Here is a 17,964-nt window from a genome sequence, read left to right as displayed (position 1 = left end):
CCCTGATGACGAGGCCGAATTTTAGAAGGAGTTTTGAAAAGTTACGGAGGCGACGTGACTAAGCTATCTGGAACCGTTTTCATGGACAGATTTGCTGAGGGACCAACGAACGGTTGGTGGTCGCCGCCGCTCTGGATCGATGCTCTGGCAACGAAACGAACGCAGAGTTGTCGTTCGAGTCGTAGGCGGTCTTCGTTGTTTGAAAAAATTGCCGGGTGTTACGGACGTCGTCGGCGTTTCTGTCGCCTGTTACACGTCGTTGCTGCCGAAGCGGGGCTGATGGTGACGCCCGTCGGCGACTTGCGATCTGTGCACGGCCGCAAGTGTGAAAGAGTTGATAAGCAGGAATATGAAATTTTGCCCGTACCGAGACGAAGTGTTCGAAATGCTGCTGTGGCTACTACCCGGACGTCTTCTTTCGCCAACATTTTCACATCCCCTGCTGCTTCCGTCGGTGGACGAAGCCGAGACATGCCATTCCCCCCAGGATTCGCTGGACTTCCAAGCGGGCTGCGGGGACCGTTCGTCATTCCATTCCACGAATTTGAAACAAAGGACCAAACATTGTTTTATTTTTGTTTTGAAACGACACTGTGTTTGTCCTTGGACCTAACACAATTTCAAAACAAAACAACTCAATTTCCATATTGGTCCTTTGATGTATAGGGTCTATGTGGAAATTGAAAACACACTAGGTGTCATTAACTTTGGCCTTTTGCAAAACTGACTTTTTTCACATAAAAATCAACTTTTTAAGCTTTTCTCGAAATGCAGTGATAGTTTACAACTAAATGCATCGTTTGCAGTAAAAATCCCGTTTGTTTACAGTTTTGACTTGGGACCTTTTACAATGTTTTGCTTGAAATAACTTGTAATATATTGGAAACGATAGCCTGTTGGTAGAAAACATTGTAAAAAGTTAAGGAAGGACGAGGGGATGATCACTTTAGATCCGATTATACGAAGTTTCCATTATCCGATGGTTTGTATGAGAATTACGCGTGGAATTACGTAAAAAAATATAAAACATTTTTTTATTTTCTTGTATTAAACATCACATTTGGTTTCTGCGATCCCATTTCAGTCAAAATTGAAAAGTCGATTATCTGTTAAATTGCAAAATCCTACTTTTCAATATTTCATCACCGCCATTTTAGCCACCATCTTGGATTTAAAAATCTCAACTCACTTTAGCGCTTTAGCGTAGTTTAGGGGTCATAATTAAGCTCAACAACACGTTTTGAAACGTTTTTTTATTGGACCTCTAAGAATAAAAATCCAGATATATAGTTAGTTTTTTTTAAGTGAACCATGAACTTCATCGAGATTTAACTTTGGATCCATCATTCTTTAATCAGTTATTAAGATTTATTTCAAACATTTACTAAAATGGCCAGCAGCTGCACCTCGAAGTCCACATTGTTTGAAACCTCGAGCTTTTTACAACCTGTTCTTTGAATCTCAGTTTGACCCAGCCACGGAATATTCTAGTATAGCTGGTTCTGCCAGAATCCTGCAAGATCTGTTAACCGGTTAACCCGTGGAACATTTATGCTAGAATGCTGCAAGAATATCCCGCCCTGTGAGAGAATCCTCACTGGTAAACAGCATTACACTTTTTTCAGTTCACTTTTACACACTTGTATGGGATTTTTCAGTTCAAGTATGATTTCACACTGCAGTGTGAAAAGTCAATATAAGTTCAAGTACCTGGCAGCCCTGTTTTGGTTACCAACTTATTTCTCGTTTGGAAACGTCAAACTGCAACTTTTCGTAAACATAACATTTGGAGCGCGTAGAATCGTTTACAAGAAAAAGTACCTTTTTTACAAATAAAACTCATCGAATTTAAGTGCAAACACCTCAGAATGGCGGACGATCTTCAGAACTACAAGCTGCAGTTGCAACAGGTAAGCAAAACGCCCAAATTTAACCGTTTCGCTCAAACGTTCCGATTGTTTACATTTTCCTCTTCCTCCTGCTGCACCAGGTCGAAGCTGCACTGCTCACCGATCCCGAAAATTCCGAACTGCTGAAGCTGAAAACGGACCTGGAAGAGGTGATCGATCTTACGAAGGATCTGATCCGGGCCCAACAGGAGGCCGAGCAGAAGAAGAACGCGTACGTCGAACCGGCCAGCACCAGCTACTTTGAGGGCTTTTCGGCGGCCGAGAAAAAGCAAAACAAACCCACCGTCATCTGGAAGGTCGGCGACAAATGCTCCGCCAAGTGGATCGAGGATGGACAGTGAGTTTTGCCATCAACAGGAAGAGGTGAAGATTCTTGAAAAAGTGTTGAGAATGACGAATATTCTTCTTTTCAGATATTATGATGCCACAATCGAAGCAATAACGGACAACGGGGACGTGAGCGTGGTGTTTGATGCGTACCAGAACCGTAGCACAACGACAATTTCCGAGTTACGAGAGTGCAAGGTGCGGAACGAAGTATTCCCGTCGACGAGCAACAAGTAAGCCGAAGCAGATAATCCTTATCCTTAGATAAATCAATTTGACACGATTTCTTACTCTCCAGGCGCATGCGACCCAACCAGAAGGAGTACCTCAAGAAGAAAAAGCAAAAGAAGCAGCAGCGATTCAAGGAGCTCGAGGAGGAGCGGGAAACGGAAAAGAACAAATGGCTTCAGTTTTCGACGAAAAATTCGAAAAAGTCCGGCGTCAAGGGCAAGAGCATATTCGCCTCGCCGGAGAACGTGAACGGCAGGGTTGGCATCGGGACCTGCGGCGTGTCCGGCAAGCCCATGACCGAGTTTAGCCACGGCGAAAAGTACCGCAAGGGAGTGTAGGGGAGGGGTGTGGCGGTAAGGTAAGGTAAATTGTCTTAGATTAACCCTTTTTCTCACTATGCTGTGCTTCAGTGTCACACAAAATAACCCATTTGTCAAACTAACTAACATACTAGAGATAGAATACATTTAAACTGAAATAACATGTGAGTTATCAACTTTTTGTCTTCGAAAGTTTCCCAAAATAATGTTTTATTTTCCTTACTTCAAATCACCAATTCGAAATCCTTCTGCTGTCTTTGATGTTGTAGGGAAACAGCATCTAACTGAATCGTGCCTGTAATGTTGTCATATCAGCACTTTGACGTTCAATTACAGCTCATAAAAAACGTTATCAACTGAAATTGGGTGATAAATACCTAGTTCAATTGGAAGTAAGCAAGCAAGTTTCTATAAAAAGTTTTCCAAAAATAGTTTGTCTAAATAGTGAAAATCAGCAAATGGGATGGAGTTAGAAACGAAACTATTGGCACTACGCCCCCCCGGCATGGCCTTCCTCTAACGTGGGATTTCTGCTCCAGCGCCTCTGACGAGACAGGAGAAACCGGGACCGACGTTTTACTTCACCATCCGATAGAAGCGGATGGAGTTAGAAGCGAGTGCTAAATCTGACAAGCATACGAGAATTTCCCTTACCTCCTATTTTAATTTTGCTCTACTGATTCTCATTTCTTTACTGAATCTTCTATTTATTATTCATCATTTGATTTTGATTGAACTAACTTTTGATTCTCTGATCTCTCAATGCTTTTCAACTTTATTTTACCAATTGATATTGCTGTAATGAACTTAGTTTTTTTTCTATAAATATTTTCCCTTAATGCAGGCCAAAGGTGCATGATACTGATGATACTCGTCGGTTGACACACCTAGGCGAGGAACATCCCGGAAGGAGCCCAACTACATCCGTAGTGCTGTTTGGCTCTGGTTCCTTGCAAGTGTCCTATTTTCTTACCTCCACGTTGGCTTGGTTTAGTCATCATGATGACAAGGTGTAACCTAGCTGGTGGCCTGTGGAAACGACTCGTAAACCTTTGACCAGCGAGGGTCAGAGTCGAGACCGCTAGAAGAAAGGGGCGCGACAATGTGGGAAAGGGAAGTAATTTGTGATTGTATTGTTTTGATTCGCAGTATGTTGAGTCAACTGCTGTGGATGTACCTGAGCATCGCAGAACGGGGTTTCTCTTCTTTCCATTTCAGCTAACAGCTATCTTCTGTTTATTTTGTTTCACTGATTTTCTAAAACGGCTTCTGGTTACTATCTTTCATTTGATTTCGATTTTACTTATTTGATTCTCTTATTTCTCAACGCTTTTCCACTCTATTTTACCATTTGATGCTGCTGTAACAAACTGTCTGCTTTCCCTTAATTTGGCAGCGATGTCAATTTTGTTTTGTTTATCATGTGCCTTTTCTTTATTTATCTATTTGAATAATTTCTCATCTTCCCTGTAAATTGCCCTCAATACAATCTAAGCTTGTTTGTTAATTTCTTTATCTTCTTCATAAATTACTATCTTTCTTTTACTATTGATTCTTTACATAGTATATTTCCTTCACTCTCCATTGTTTTGAAACTTCACCTTTTTCTTAAGCAAGTGAGGTTCGAGCCCTTACTCAATTTATGGAATGATTAAAGGATTAACACAAATATTACTATTGTACTTTTGAAAAACTTTTCTAATATGCTTAGGACCAAAATATTGTAACACAGCAACGCGACAAAAGAAATAGCAACAGATAAACACGACTCAACAATAGGGGAGATTTCAGGAGAAAACAATACACAGTAAATAACAATTGGTTTTTGAATTCAAACTTTGCTGAGTTCGTTTTCGCACCTCCCCGAACGATTTTTTCAGTTCAACTACGACAGTGATTCTCAACCTTCTTCTAGGCTGGCACCCCTTGCCATGTAAATCAAGTAGGCCCGGTACCTCCGGACTGGCTGAACCGATTTGGACCGTTTTGGTCTCATTCGATCCGGCTTGGGGTAACCCTAGTGAATATTATAAAGTTTAGAAAAAATACTTCAAAAGTTATGCTAAAAACAACTTTGAGGAATGTCCGGAAGATTGCAAAAAGCAGGGCTGCGAAGTCGGGTCATATTTCAAGCGACTCCGACTCCGGCTTTCTGAGGTTAGTCGACTTCGACCAACCGACCAAATTGTTGGCTCCGACTCCGACTCCACATTTTTTTTTAATATTTCAAAAATTAGTTAACTATTATTTTGCAAACATTGATAAATACGATTATTTGAATACTCTCAAAGTATCAAGTTTTTCTCAAGGAAAATAAGTTCGAATCAAAAAGCAAAGCAATCCACTTTAACAACCCAGTCGGCAGCCGAAGCCGCTAACCACCGCGCCACGAGGCCCTCTAATCACAAAATGGAAAAAAAAGTTTCTAGGTTGCATGTTTTATACGTTTTTTAAAACAGAAATAAAAATAAATCCAGAGAAGAACAATTTGGTAAGTAAATTTGTATTTATTTACATAACCTCAAATTTACATTCAATTTATTAAAAGCGAATCAATTTAAATATTTTTTTTTTAATCATTGAAAGAAACCTAGCCTTAATGATCGATTTAATATATAAATTCAATTTGCTTACTTTAAGGCTGACATTTTTAAAAAGCACAGTGGCTATCAAACAAGGTTGAAAGATGTTTAAATAACAATTTCAAACGATTTTTTTAAAAGCTCCATTGATGTTTATTTAAGACATACATGGACATCACGCCATGGCACAAGAAAATTATTATTGCAAATCGATGTACCTAAAACATTTCTTCGTAGAAAGGAAGCTTAAGTGGTCCTTTTTAAATGTCCGTGGCGTAGAAAATATTTAACCGAGGGATTTTTGATTCATCTTATTTAAAAAAATCTATGGATTTAAAAGGAGGCGCACGATACTTCTTGAATCTTCACCTAAATCTAAGCTTTATGAATGATCGTGCGCCTCCAGTAAAATATTTTCTAGGTCACTGACATTTCAAAACGACCTCTTAAGCTACCTTTCCAAGAAGGTTATTTTTAGGTACATTGACTTGCAATGATTATCACCTTCCGTCATATTGGCGTAGACAGGATTGTATCATTTATGGAACCATTGTGAACATACTTGAAAACACCCCCGCAAAGAGAAAATGCAGTGTTAAATTACTTTACAAATTGTAATCGAACATCCTTTTTTAAATAACACGAATGCCAAAATTATGGTAAAGTGTCAATAATAATAAAATAAATAATAATAATAATATTAATAATATATTAATTATTTATACTGAACTGATATCAAAGCAGTTTGATTATTTGATGGATGAGTTATACTCTCAGTGATTTCTTTTTCGATTTCCAAAAACAGTGATTATTATTTTTAAACTTTTTATTAACCTTGTATCTTTGTTCCTGAAAAATGATTGCCACAAAACCTCCAAGACATTTGTTTTCGGGGGAAAATTACTGCGTGTGTACTTTTTCAGAAAGAATTAGATAATATTTGGTCAAATTTGAATTCAAAGGGTAGGGGAGAGTGGGGAGACTTGCTCCCCTTTTTTTGTATCGCACACAACTCTGTCAATTTCTCACGGGACCATCCATAAACCACGTGGACACTTTAGGGATGGGGGGGGGGTATGGCGATTGTCCACGCTCCATACAAAAAAAAATTCTTTGTATGGACAATTGTCCACGAGGGGGGGGGGGTTTCAGATTCCCAAAAAAGTGTCCACGTGGTTTGTGGATGGTCCCCACAAAACTGTGAACGTTTTGCATGAATTGAAAGCTTAAACATTCAACTATGTTTGGCTGATAAGGGTATTGCATCAGATAAACTCTTTGAATCATGCCAATTTGGGGGTAATTTGATCCCCCTTTCAACATTTTCAAGAAATCTTAAGCAAAATATTTCTTATTCAGCCAAACTGTTAATTTTCTATAACTTATAGCGATTTCACATTAAACCTGTACGTTTGTGTTCAAAATATAACAAGTTTAGCATGCAAAATATTTAAAAACTTAAAATTTTCTTTTTCAAACCAAAATTGAGCATGTTTACAAAAGCTGGTAATTTTTGTTTACAAAACTTTTGAAAAATGGTTCAAACTGCAGTAAGTTATGTACAAATATACTAAAGGAAACTATGTACGAAAACCCAGCCCAAAATCTTGATGCTGATTCCAGTGACTGTAAAAAATGCAGGGATCAAGTCTCGCTAAACGCACTTTAAAAAAAATTAAATGTCAAATGCGTAAGGGTTTTGGAGTTGATATGTTTATAAAACAATTCATGTATAAAAAATATTGTTTTCAATAATTTTTGAGTGTTTTCTATACTTATCAAAACAAAGAAAAATGATCTCTTGGAAGTTTTTTGCAGCACTTTTTAGAAATATGTGTAAAACTCAATCCAAACATTTTTTAATGTTTTTCTTTGTTTTCTACAATGAGTTTTAGTCAATTTCGCACAATTTTCTAGAACAAAGCTAATTGTTGTACCCCAGGGTGGCCACCAGATTTCGATTTTCAATTTCCCGGTTTTTTCCCGGTTTTCTCCCGAGACCAGAAGGAATTTTCCGGAATGTTTTTAAACCAAATTTCAATGTTTTTTTTTAGGCTAACGTTGGTATCAACATACTTTTGGAACGCATACATTTGGTTCAAAGTTTGAGTTCCTCAAGAAAGCTTTCAAATATCTTGAGTACAAAGTAAGTAAGTTGAAAACGAAGCCGTTTTTATCTGTTTCCAATCCAAACCTCTAATTTTTCTAATGATTGGGATTTTTCATCATCATGCTCTATCGAGGTTTTAAAGCGAAGATGGCGTTCAAATGGTGAACGCCCGAAATGTCAAAATCACGCAGTGCACAGTGGGGCCAAACCCGCTGCTAATCCCATGAAATTGATTACGAGAAAGGCCGCAGGTTTTTTGATCTCAAAAATAGTGTTCTATACGTAAAAAAGCCTGATGAATCGAATGGTGATGACCCCATCCACCGGAGACCACGGGAACAGGTCCATTTTGCCCCTTTTTCCCCTAAAAATCAATTTTCTTATACTATTTGATCTGTACAGAAAAAGGCCGCAGGTTTTTTGACCTCAAAAATAGTGTTCTATACGTAAAAAAGCCTGATGAATCGAATGGTGATGACCCCATCCACCGGAGACCACGAGAACAGGTCCATTTTGCCCCTTTTTCCCCTAAAAATCAATTTTCTTATACTATTTGATCTGTACAGAAAAGGGCCGCAGGTTTTTTGACCTCAAAAATAGTGTTCTATACGTAAAAAAGCCTGATGAATCGAATGGTGATGACCCCATCCACCGGAGACCACGGGAACAGGTCCATTTTGCCCCTTTTTCCCCTAAAAATCAATTTTCTTATACTATTTGATCTGTTCAGAAAAAGGCCGCAGGTTTTTTGACCTCAAAAATAGTGTTCTATACGTAAAAAAGCCTGATGAATCGAATGGTGATGACCCCATCCACCGGAGACCACGAGAACAGGTCCATTTTGCCCCTTTTTCCCCTAAAAATCAATTTTCTTATACTATTTGATCTGTACAGAAAAGGGCCGCAGGTTTTTTGACCTCAAAAATAGTGTTCTATACGTAAAAAAGCCTGATGAATCGAATGGTGATGACCCCATCCACCGGAGACCACGGGAACAGGTCCATTTTGCCCCTTTTTCCCCTAAAAATCAATTTTCTTATACTATTTGATCTGTTCAGAAAAAGGCCGCAGGTTTTTTGACCTCAAAAATAGTGTTCTATACGTAAAAAAGCCTGATGAATCGAATGGTGATGACCCCATCCACCGGAGACCACGGGAACAGGTCCATTTTGCCCCTTTTTCCCCTAAAAATCAATTTTCTTATACTATTTGATCTGTTCAGAAAAAGGCCACAGGTTTTTTGACCTCAAAAATAGTGTTCTATACGTAAAAAAGCCTGATGAATCGAATAATATTTGTACCAGCCAGAATTTAAGAATTTAAAAATTTAAGAATTTAAGAATTTAAGAATTTAAGAATTTAAGAATTTAAGAATTTAAGAATTTAAGAATTTAAGAATTTAAGAATTTAAGAATTTAAGAATTTAAGAATTTAAGAATTTAAGAATTTAAGAATTTAAGAATTTAAGAATTTAAGAATTTAAGAATTTAAGAATTTAAGAATTTAAGAATTTAAGAATTTAAGAATTTAAGAATTTAAGAATTTAAGAATTTAAGAATTTAAGAATTTAAGAATTTAAGAATTTAAGAATTTAAGAATTTAAGAATTTAAGAATTTAAGAATTTAAGAATTTAAGAAAAAAACCTGCGGCATTTTTCTGTACAAATCAAATAGTATAAGAAAATTGATTTTTAGGGGATAAAGAGGCAAAATAGACCTGTTCCCGTGGTCTCCGGTGGATGGGGTCATCACCATTCGATTCATCAGGCTTTTTTACGTATAGAACACTATTTTTGAGGTCAAAAAACCTGCGGCCTTTTTCTGAACAGATCAAATAGTATAAGAAAATTGATTTTAGGGAAAAAGGGCAAAATGGACCTGTTCCCGTGGTTTCCGGTGGATGGGGTCATCACCATTCGATTCATCAGGCTTTTACGTATAGAACACTATTTTTGAGGTCAAAACCTGCGGCCTTTTCCGAACAGATCAAATAGTATAAGAAAATTGATTTTAGGGAAAAAGGGGCAAAATGGACCTGTTCTCGTGGTCTCCGGTGGATGGGGTCATCACCATTCGATTCATCAGGCTTTTTACGTATAGAACACTATTTTGAGGTCAAAACCTGCGGCCTTTTTCTGAACAGATTAAATAGTATAAGAAAATTGATTTTTAGGGAAAAGGGGCAAAATGGACCTGTTCCCGTGGTCTCCGGTGGATGGGGTCATCACCATTCGATTCATCAGGCTTTTTACGTATAGAACACTATTTTTGAGATCAAAAAACCTGCGGCCATTTTCTGTACAGATCAAATAGTATAAGAAAATTGATTTTTAGGGGAAAAAGTGGCAAAATGGACCTGTTCCCGTGGTCTCCGGTGGATGGGGTCATCACCATTCGATTCATCAGGCTTTTTTACGTATAGAAAACTATTTTGAGGTCAAAAACCTGCGGCCTTTTTCTGAACAGATCAAATAGTATAAGAAAATTGATTTTTAGGGGAAAAGGGGCAAAATGGACCTGTTCCCGTGGTCTCCGGTGGATGGGGTCATCACCATTCGATTCATCAGGCTTTTTACGTATAGAACACTATTTTTGAGATCAAAACCTGCGGCCTTTTTCTGAACAGATCAAATAGTATAAGAAAATTGATTTTTAGGGAAAAAGGGGCAAAATGGACCTGTTCCCGTGGTCTCCGGTGGATGGGGTCATCACCATTCGATTCATCAGGCTTTTTACGTATAGAACACTATTTTTGAGATCAAAAAACCTGCGGCCATTTTCTGTACAGATCAAATAGTATAAGAAAATTGATTTTTAGGGGAACAAGGGGCAAAATGGACCTGTTCCCGTGGTCTCCGGTGGATGGGGTCATCACCATTCGATTCATCAGGCTTTTTTACGTATAGAACACTATTTTTGAGATCAAAAAACCTGCGGCCATTTTCTGTACAGATCAAATAGTATAAGAAAATTGATTTTTAGGGGAAAAAGGGGCAAAATGGACCTGTTCCCGTGGTCTCCGGTGGATGGGGTCATCACCATTCGATTCATCAGGCTTTTTTACGTATAGAACACTATTTTTGAGGTCAAAAAACCTGCGGCCTTTTTCTGAACAGATCAAATAGTATAAGAAAATTGATTTTTAGGGGAAAAAGGGGCAAAATGGACCTGTTCCCGTGGTTTCCGGTGGATGGGGTCATCACCATTCGATTCATCAGGCTTTTTTACGTATAGAACACTATTTTTGAGGTCAAAAAACCTGCGGCCTTTTTCCGAACAGATCAAATAGTATAAGAAAATTGATTTTTAGGGGAAAAAGGGGCAAAATGGACCTGTTCTCGTGGTCTCCGGTGGATGGGGTCATCACCATTCGATTCATCAGGCTTTTTTACGTATAGAACACTATTTTTGAGGTCAAAAAACCTGCGGCCTTTTTCTGAACAGATCAAATAGTATAAGAAAATTGATTTTTAGGGGAAAAAGGGGCAAAATGGACCTGTTCCCGTGGTCTCCGGTGGATGGGGTCATCACCATTCGATTCATCAGGCTTTTTTACGTATAGAACACTATTTTTGAGATCAAAAAACCTGCGGCCATTTTCTGTACAGATCAAATAGTATAAGAAAATTGATTTTTAGGGGAACAAGGGGCAAAATGGACCTGTTCCCGTGGTCTCCGGTGGATGGGGTCATCACCATTCGATTCATCAGGCTTTTTTACGTATAGAACACTATTTTTGAGGTCAAAAAACCTGCGGCCTTTTTCTGAACAGATTAAATAGTATAAGAAAATTGATTTTTAGGGGAAAAAGGGGCAAAATGGACCTGTTCCCGTGGTCTCCGGTGGATGGGGTCATCACCATTCGATTCATCAGGCTTTTTTACGTATAGAACACTATTTTTGAGATCAAAAAACCTGCGGCCTTTTTCTGAACAGATCAAATAGTATAAGAAAATTGATTTTTAGGGGAAAAAGGGGCAAAATGGACCTGTTCCCGTGGTCTCCGGTGGATGGGGTCATCACCATTCGATTCATCAGGCTTTTTTACGTATAGAACACTATTTTTGAGGTCAAAAAACCTGCGGCCTTTTTCTGAACAGATCAAATAGTATAAGAAAATTGATTTTTAGGGGAAAAAGGGGCAAAATGGACCTGTTCCCGTGGTCTCCGGTGGATGGGGTCATCACCATTCGATTCATCAGGCTTTTTTACGTATAGAACACTATTTTTGAGATCAAAAAACCTGCGGCCATTTTCTGTACAGATCAAATAGTATAAGAAAATTGATTTTTAGGGGAAAAAGTGGCAAAATGGACCTGTTCCCGTGGTTTCCGGTGGATGGGGTCATCACCATTCGATTCATCAGGCTTTTTTACGTATAGAAAACTATTTTTGAGGTCAAAAAACCTGCGGCCTTTTTCTGAACAGATCAAATAGTATAAGAAAATTGATTTTTAGGGGAAAAAGGGGCAAAATGGACCTGTTCCCGTGGTCTCCGGTGGATGGGGTCATCACCATTCGATTCATCAGGCTTTTTTACGTATAGAACACTATTTTTGAGAACAAAAAACCTGCGGCCTTTTTCTGAACAGATCAAATAGTATAAGAAAATTGATTTTTAGGGAAAAGGGGCAAAATGGACCTGTTCCCGTGGTCTCCGGTGGATGGGGTCATCACCATTCGATTCATCAGGCTTTTTACGTATAGAACACTATTTTTGAGATCAAAAACCTGCGGCCATTTTCTGTACAGATCAAATAGTATAAGAAAATTGATTTTTAGGGAAAAAGTGGCAAAATGGACCTGTTCCCGTGGTTTCCGGTGGATGGGGTCATCACCATTCGATTCATCAGGCTTTTTACGTATAGAAAACTATTTTGAGGTCAAAAACCTGCGGCCTTTTTCTGAACAGATCAAATAGTATAAGAAAATTGATTTTTAGGGGAAAAAGGGGCAAAATGGACCTGTTCCCGTGGTCTCCGGTGGATGGGGTCATCACCATTCGATTCATCAGGCTTTTTTACGTATAGAACACTATTTTTGAGAACAAAAAACCTGCGGCCTTTTTCTGAACAGATCAAATAGTATAAGAAAATTGATTTTTAGGGGAAAAAGGGGCAAAATGGACCTGTTCCCGTGGTCTCCGGTGGATGGGGTCATCACCATTCGATTCATCAGGCTTTTTTACGTATAGAACACTATTTTTGAGATCAAAAACCTGCGGCCATTTTCTGTACAGATCAAATAGTATAAGAAAATTGATTTTTAGGGAACAAGGGCAAAATGGACCTGTTCCCGTGGTCTCCGGTGGATGGGGTCATCACCATTCGATTCATCAGGCTTTTTTACGTATAGAACACTATTTTTGAGATCAAAAAACCTGCGGCCATTTTCTGTACAGATCAAATAGTATAAGAAAATTGATTTTTAGGGGAAAAAGGGGCAAAATGGACCTGTTCCCGTGGTCTCCGGTGGATGGGGTCATCACCATTCGATTCATCAGGCTTTTTACGTATAGAACACTATTTTTGAGGTCAAAAAACCTGCGGCCTTTTTCTGAACAGATCAAATAGTATAAGAAAATTGATTTTTAGGGGAAAAAGGGGCAAAATGGACCTGTTCCCGTGGTCTCCGGTGGATGGGGTCATCACCATTCGATTCATCAGGCTTTTTTACGTATAGAACACTATTTTTGAGATCAAAAAACCTGCGGCCATTTTCTGTACAGATCAAATAGTATAAGAAAATTGATTTTTAGGGGAAAAAGGGGCAAAATGGACCTGTTCCCGTGGTCTCCGGTGGATGGGGTCATCACCATTCGATTCATTAGGCTTTTTACGTATAGAACACTATTTTTGAGGTCAAAAAACCTGCGGCCTTTTTCTGAACAGATCAAATAGTATAAGAAAATTGATTTTTAGGGGAAAAAGGGGCAAAATGGACCTGTTCCCGTGGTCTCCGGTGGATGGGGTCATCACCATTCGATTCATCAGGCTTTTTTACGTATAGAACACTATTTTTGAGATCAAAAAACCTGCGGCCTTTTTCTGAACAGATCAAATAGTATAAGAAAATTGATTTTTAGGGGAAAAAGGGGCAAAATGGACCTGTTCCCGTGGTCTCCGGTGGATGGGGTCATCACCATTCGATTCATCAGGCTTTTTTACGTATAGAACACTATTTTTGAGATCAAAAAACCTGCGGCCATTTTCTGTACAGATCAAATAGTATAAGAAAATTGATTTTTAGGGAAAAAGGGGCAAAATGGACCTGTTCCCGTGGTCTCCGGTGGATGGGGTCATCACCATTCGATTCATCAGGCTTTTTTACGTATAGAACACTATTTTTGAGATCAAAAAACCTGCGGCCATTTTCTGTACAGATCAAATAGTATAAGAAAATTGATTTTTAGGGGAAAAGGGGCAAAATGGACCTGTTCCCGTGGTTTCCGGTGGATGGGGTCATCACCATTCGATTCATCAGGCTTTTTTACGTATAGAACACTATTTTTGAGGTCAAAAAACCTGCGGCCTTTTTCTGAACAGATCAAATAGTATAAGAAAATTGATTTTAGGGAAAAAGGGCAAAATGGACCTGTTCCCGTGGTCTCCGGTGGATGGGGTCATCACCATTCGATTCATCAGGCTTTTTTACGTATAGAACACTATTTTTGAGATCAAAAAACCTGCGGCCTTTTTCTGAACAGATCAAATAGTATAAGAAAATTGATTTTTAGGGGAAAAAGGGGCAAAATGGACCTGTTCCCGTGGTCTCCGGTGGATGGGGTCATCACCATTCGATTCATCAGGCTTTTTTACGTATAGAACACTATTTTTGAGATCAAAAAACCTGCGGCCATTTTCTGTACATATCAAATAGTATAAGAAAATTGATTTTTAGGGGAAAAAGGGGCAAAATGGACCTGTTCCCGTGGTCTCCGGTGGATGGGGTCATCACCATTCGATTCATCAGGCTTTTTTACGAATAGAACACTATTTTTGAGGTCAAAAAACCTGCGGCCTTTCTCGTAATCAATTTCATGGGATTAGCAGCGGGTTTGGCCCCACTGTGCAGTGGTACCAACATTACGGGAAAAGTGTGCCATGGCATGACAGCCACATTTTTTTCTCTAATGTTGGTGCTACTGCGCGATTTTGACATTTCGGGCGTTCACCATTCGAACGCCATCTTCGCTTAAAAACCTGGATAGATTTTACAAACTAAAAATAAAAAAAAAACTTTTTTATTTTTTAGAATAACATTAATTATTATTAGAAAGCAGGAAATGGCATTTACAATTTATTAATTTTGTAGAAAACATTTGCAAAAATACATTGTTATCAACATTTATATAAATGCTCGTAAAGTTTCTTTGAAAAAAGGTTTTGTGTATTCAAGAAGAACGATTCTTCCAAGAATTATCAATTTCTGTGAATTAATTATTATTTTTTGGTGAGTACTTTCTTTTTAACCAAAAAGTCTTTTTGAATCATTAGTCCAAACAAAAATGTATACACTTTGGCAGCTGTGCAGGAAAGTTCCATACAAATATAAAAAAAACGGTATCTTGACACTTTTTTTATCGATTAAGTATCTTGGGTAAGTTGATTGATGGAATAAATTTTCGAAAATATTTTTAATTTAGAAAAACTGTCTGAAATACCCAAAACACAAAATGGTAAAAAATCATAAAAACTGATCGAGCTGCGATTTTTTCAACAACACATAAGGCTGGTACAAATTTTATTTAAAGTTTTTGTCCCTTCCTTCAAAGTTGCCCCGAAAAATCAGGGGGCAAAAAAAATTTTTTTTTCATAGAACATCTAAATTTCAATCGAAAATTGAGTGCAATCAGCTGAAATCTATTTAAAATACATTCCCCTGCGTTTGGAATCATTTTTAAGCATGTTTGGGTTGATTTAATAATCTTTTGATTTTTTTTTAATTTTCGGTCTTTAATATCGCAAAAAGTTTTTTCCGTACATTTTTTGAAGACTAATAATTGCAAAACAACTGAACTAGTGTAAAATGCATTTTTAAACACTTTTTGCATTCAAATGTTGAGACTATGGCTTGTTCTTTAATTTTTTTGTTATATTTTTTTTTTGTTTTTTTACTCAACGTCCATGTACATTTCTTCAAATCAGTTTTCTTAGTAAAGCTTCAAAATAAAATGTTTTTCTGTGTTTCTTAAACTATCTGCTGAAAATGCCAAGCATTTTGGAGATATTCTTTCTGTTAATTAAATATTCATTGACTTTTTTTATTTTTCTATTATTTTTCTTCCATATTTAATAATAATAATTTTGTATAAATTTATGATGACCGACGAATTGTTTTTGGAACAGAGATTTTTTAAACTGCTCAAAATATACATTTGAAAAATTTTCAAAAATAGTTTTGATTTCAGATTTAAACATGCTATTTAATAGTATTTTTTAGAAGTTGTAGCTATTTTCATTAAAAAATCATTCTATTTTAGCTTTAAAAATCGAATGGTTGAGAAAATTCTTTACTGCTTTCTTTGAAGGACAAATCTTGACCATTAAATTAAAAAAAAATCCTGATTTAAATTTTATGCACAACTAATATTTTAGCAAACAAAGGTCAAATTAACAATATCCAAATTATGAATCATATGATTATTTTTACAAATATTTTGAATGTTTTAAATTAAATGGCACAATTTACAAATTTGAAACAAATATTCGTAGAAAAAAACAAAAAGAAAAAACTCTAAAACGGTGCACTTTATTTTAAATTCTTAAAATTTCTTAACGAATGCAAATTATAGGTTTATCATTCAAATATTTTTGAATATTTTTGGCACAATTTACAAATTTGAAACAAATATTCGTAGAAAAAAACAGAAAGAAAAAACTCTAAAACGGTGCACTTTATTTTAAATTCTTAAAATTTCTTAACGAATGCAAATTATAGGTTTATCATTCAAATATTTTTTTAAACATTTTCTGATTGGTCAAAAATAATTCGCCCGTAATTCACTGCACCTTAAATATGGTTGTTAGCTTTTGCTTCAAATCAATTTATTTTTTTTCTCTTAAATATTTCGTTTGAGGGGTTTTTTTCTGGCCCCCCTGAGACCGCTCGTGGTACCCACAGGGGTACATGTGGTCGAGAACCGCTGCTGTAGAGGAAAAAAAATGCTAGTTTTCGCGATTTCTTCATTTAGAATAACAGGAATTATATTCTATTTGAGAAAAGAACATATTGAATACATTAAAGAGGGGCTTTTGTCAAAATTTAAATAAACTTAAAATATTTTCCCGGTTTGTCAGTCGAATTCCCGAGTTTTTCCCGGTTTTCTCCCGGTGGATAAAAATCCCGGGTTTTTCCCGGTTTTCCCGGTTTTTTCCCGAGGTGGCCACCCTGTTGTACCCGTATGCTGACGAGATACAGGCTTGGGATCAAGTGTCCACATAAATATAGGCAAAAGGATGCACATAACTTATCTGATTACAAAACCAATATCTGGATTTTCTTTTTTTTTTTTAAAAAAAAAAAAAAAAAGGTCCAATAAACCAAATTTCCAGTTTTTGCTTTTTAAGTGCTTTTGAAACAGCCTTGAGTCAGGGATATTTAAAAAAAAACACCCAAAAAGCAAAAAAATCAAAGCGCCAGGTTCGTCTCAACCAATCAAGCTCATATTTTGGATTCGGGCCCATTACACCTAGGGGATCATGCTCTGCAATGTCCGCGAAATTCGACCATTGTATTACATCCTATTTACCATGTTTGCTCATGATTAATCCCACTGAGAATTTTGGCTCGAGCCTCGAGTCGATCTGGCTCGAAATCAAGCCTGAATCGAGTCGAGCCTCGAGCCAAAATTCTCAGTGATTCGACAATAATACAGTCAAAACTCTTTTTACGCGATCTCCGTTTTTTTTTTGTTCACGCGAAGAATTCAAAATAACGCGAACTCAATAACTTCCGGAAGTTACAAATTGAATATCTATCTGTTCAACGGGTGTGTGTACCGGTGTATTTACCATTGGCATAGCTTCAGTGAGCCACGATAGATTGAGCCAAAACAAAATATGTTGCTGATTTCAATTCCACCGTAATGTAGTATACATAGCAAAAAAGTTAAATTTTAATAAAACACTTATTGAAAATGAATTATAATGAACTGGCACGAAGAAACGAATAATACTGCCTTGGGCAGTGGAGCACACTAGAGTTGCACTTGAAATTTAGTTGAAAGTGAAAACATCTTTTTTATGATCATCGAAATGAATGATTGTGTTAATCCTATGATAAGCTTAATTGATTAATTATCAACAGTGAAAAAATGGCATTGAAATTATGTGCTATTCTATCCCAGTGTTTACCCTCAAAAACACAGACACACACACTCACACACCCAGTCAGTACACAGACAACATAACCTCACTTTCCGGAAACACGTGGAAACGTAAACACTGCTCTTTCGGCGCAACAATGAAGCACAACAATGATTG

At 37.2% G+C, this 17,964-nt stretch overlaps 1 protein-coding gene across 1 annotated transcript; it reads left to right on the top strand.

Moving 5' to 3' along the window:
* Positions 1-1,748: 1,748 nt before the first annotated feature.
* LOC6036402 (survival of motor neuron-related-splicing factor 30) lies at positions 1,749-2,951 on the top strand. The gene is made up of 4 exons (XM_001846403.2): positions 1,749-1,910; positions 1,991-2,247; positions 2,324-2,470; positions 2,536-2,951. The coding sequence occupies exons 1-4, from the start codon at positions 1,869-1,871 to the stop codon at positions 2,804-2,806; spliced, it is 717 nt and encodes a 238-aa protein (XP_001846455.1). The 5' UTR covers positions 1,749-1,868; the 3' UTR covers positions 2,807-2,951.
* The last annotated feature ends 15,013 nt before the right edge of the window (positions 2,952-17,964 follow it).

The sequence above is a fragment of the Culex quinquefasciatus genome, chromosome 3, assembly GCF_015732765.1.
Source record: "Culex quinquefasciatus strain JHB chromosome 3, VPISU_Cqui_1.0_pri_paternal, whole genome shotgun sequence".
Taxonomy (NCBI): Eukaryota; Metazoa; Arthropoda; class Insecta; order Diptera; family Culicidae; genus Culex; species Culex quinquefasciatus.
Note: the sequence above shows the minus strand (reverse complement) of the source record. Positions and strands in the feature narration are given on the sequence as shown.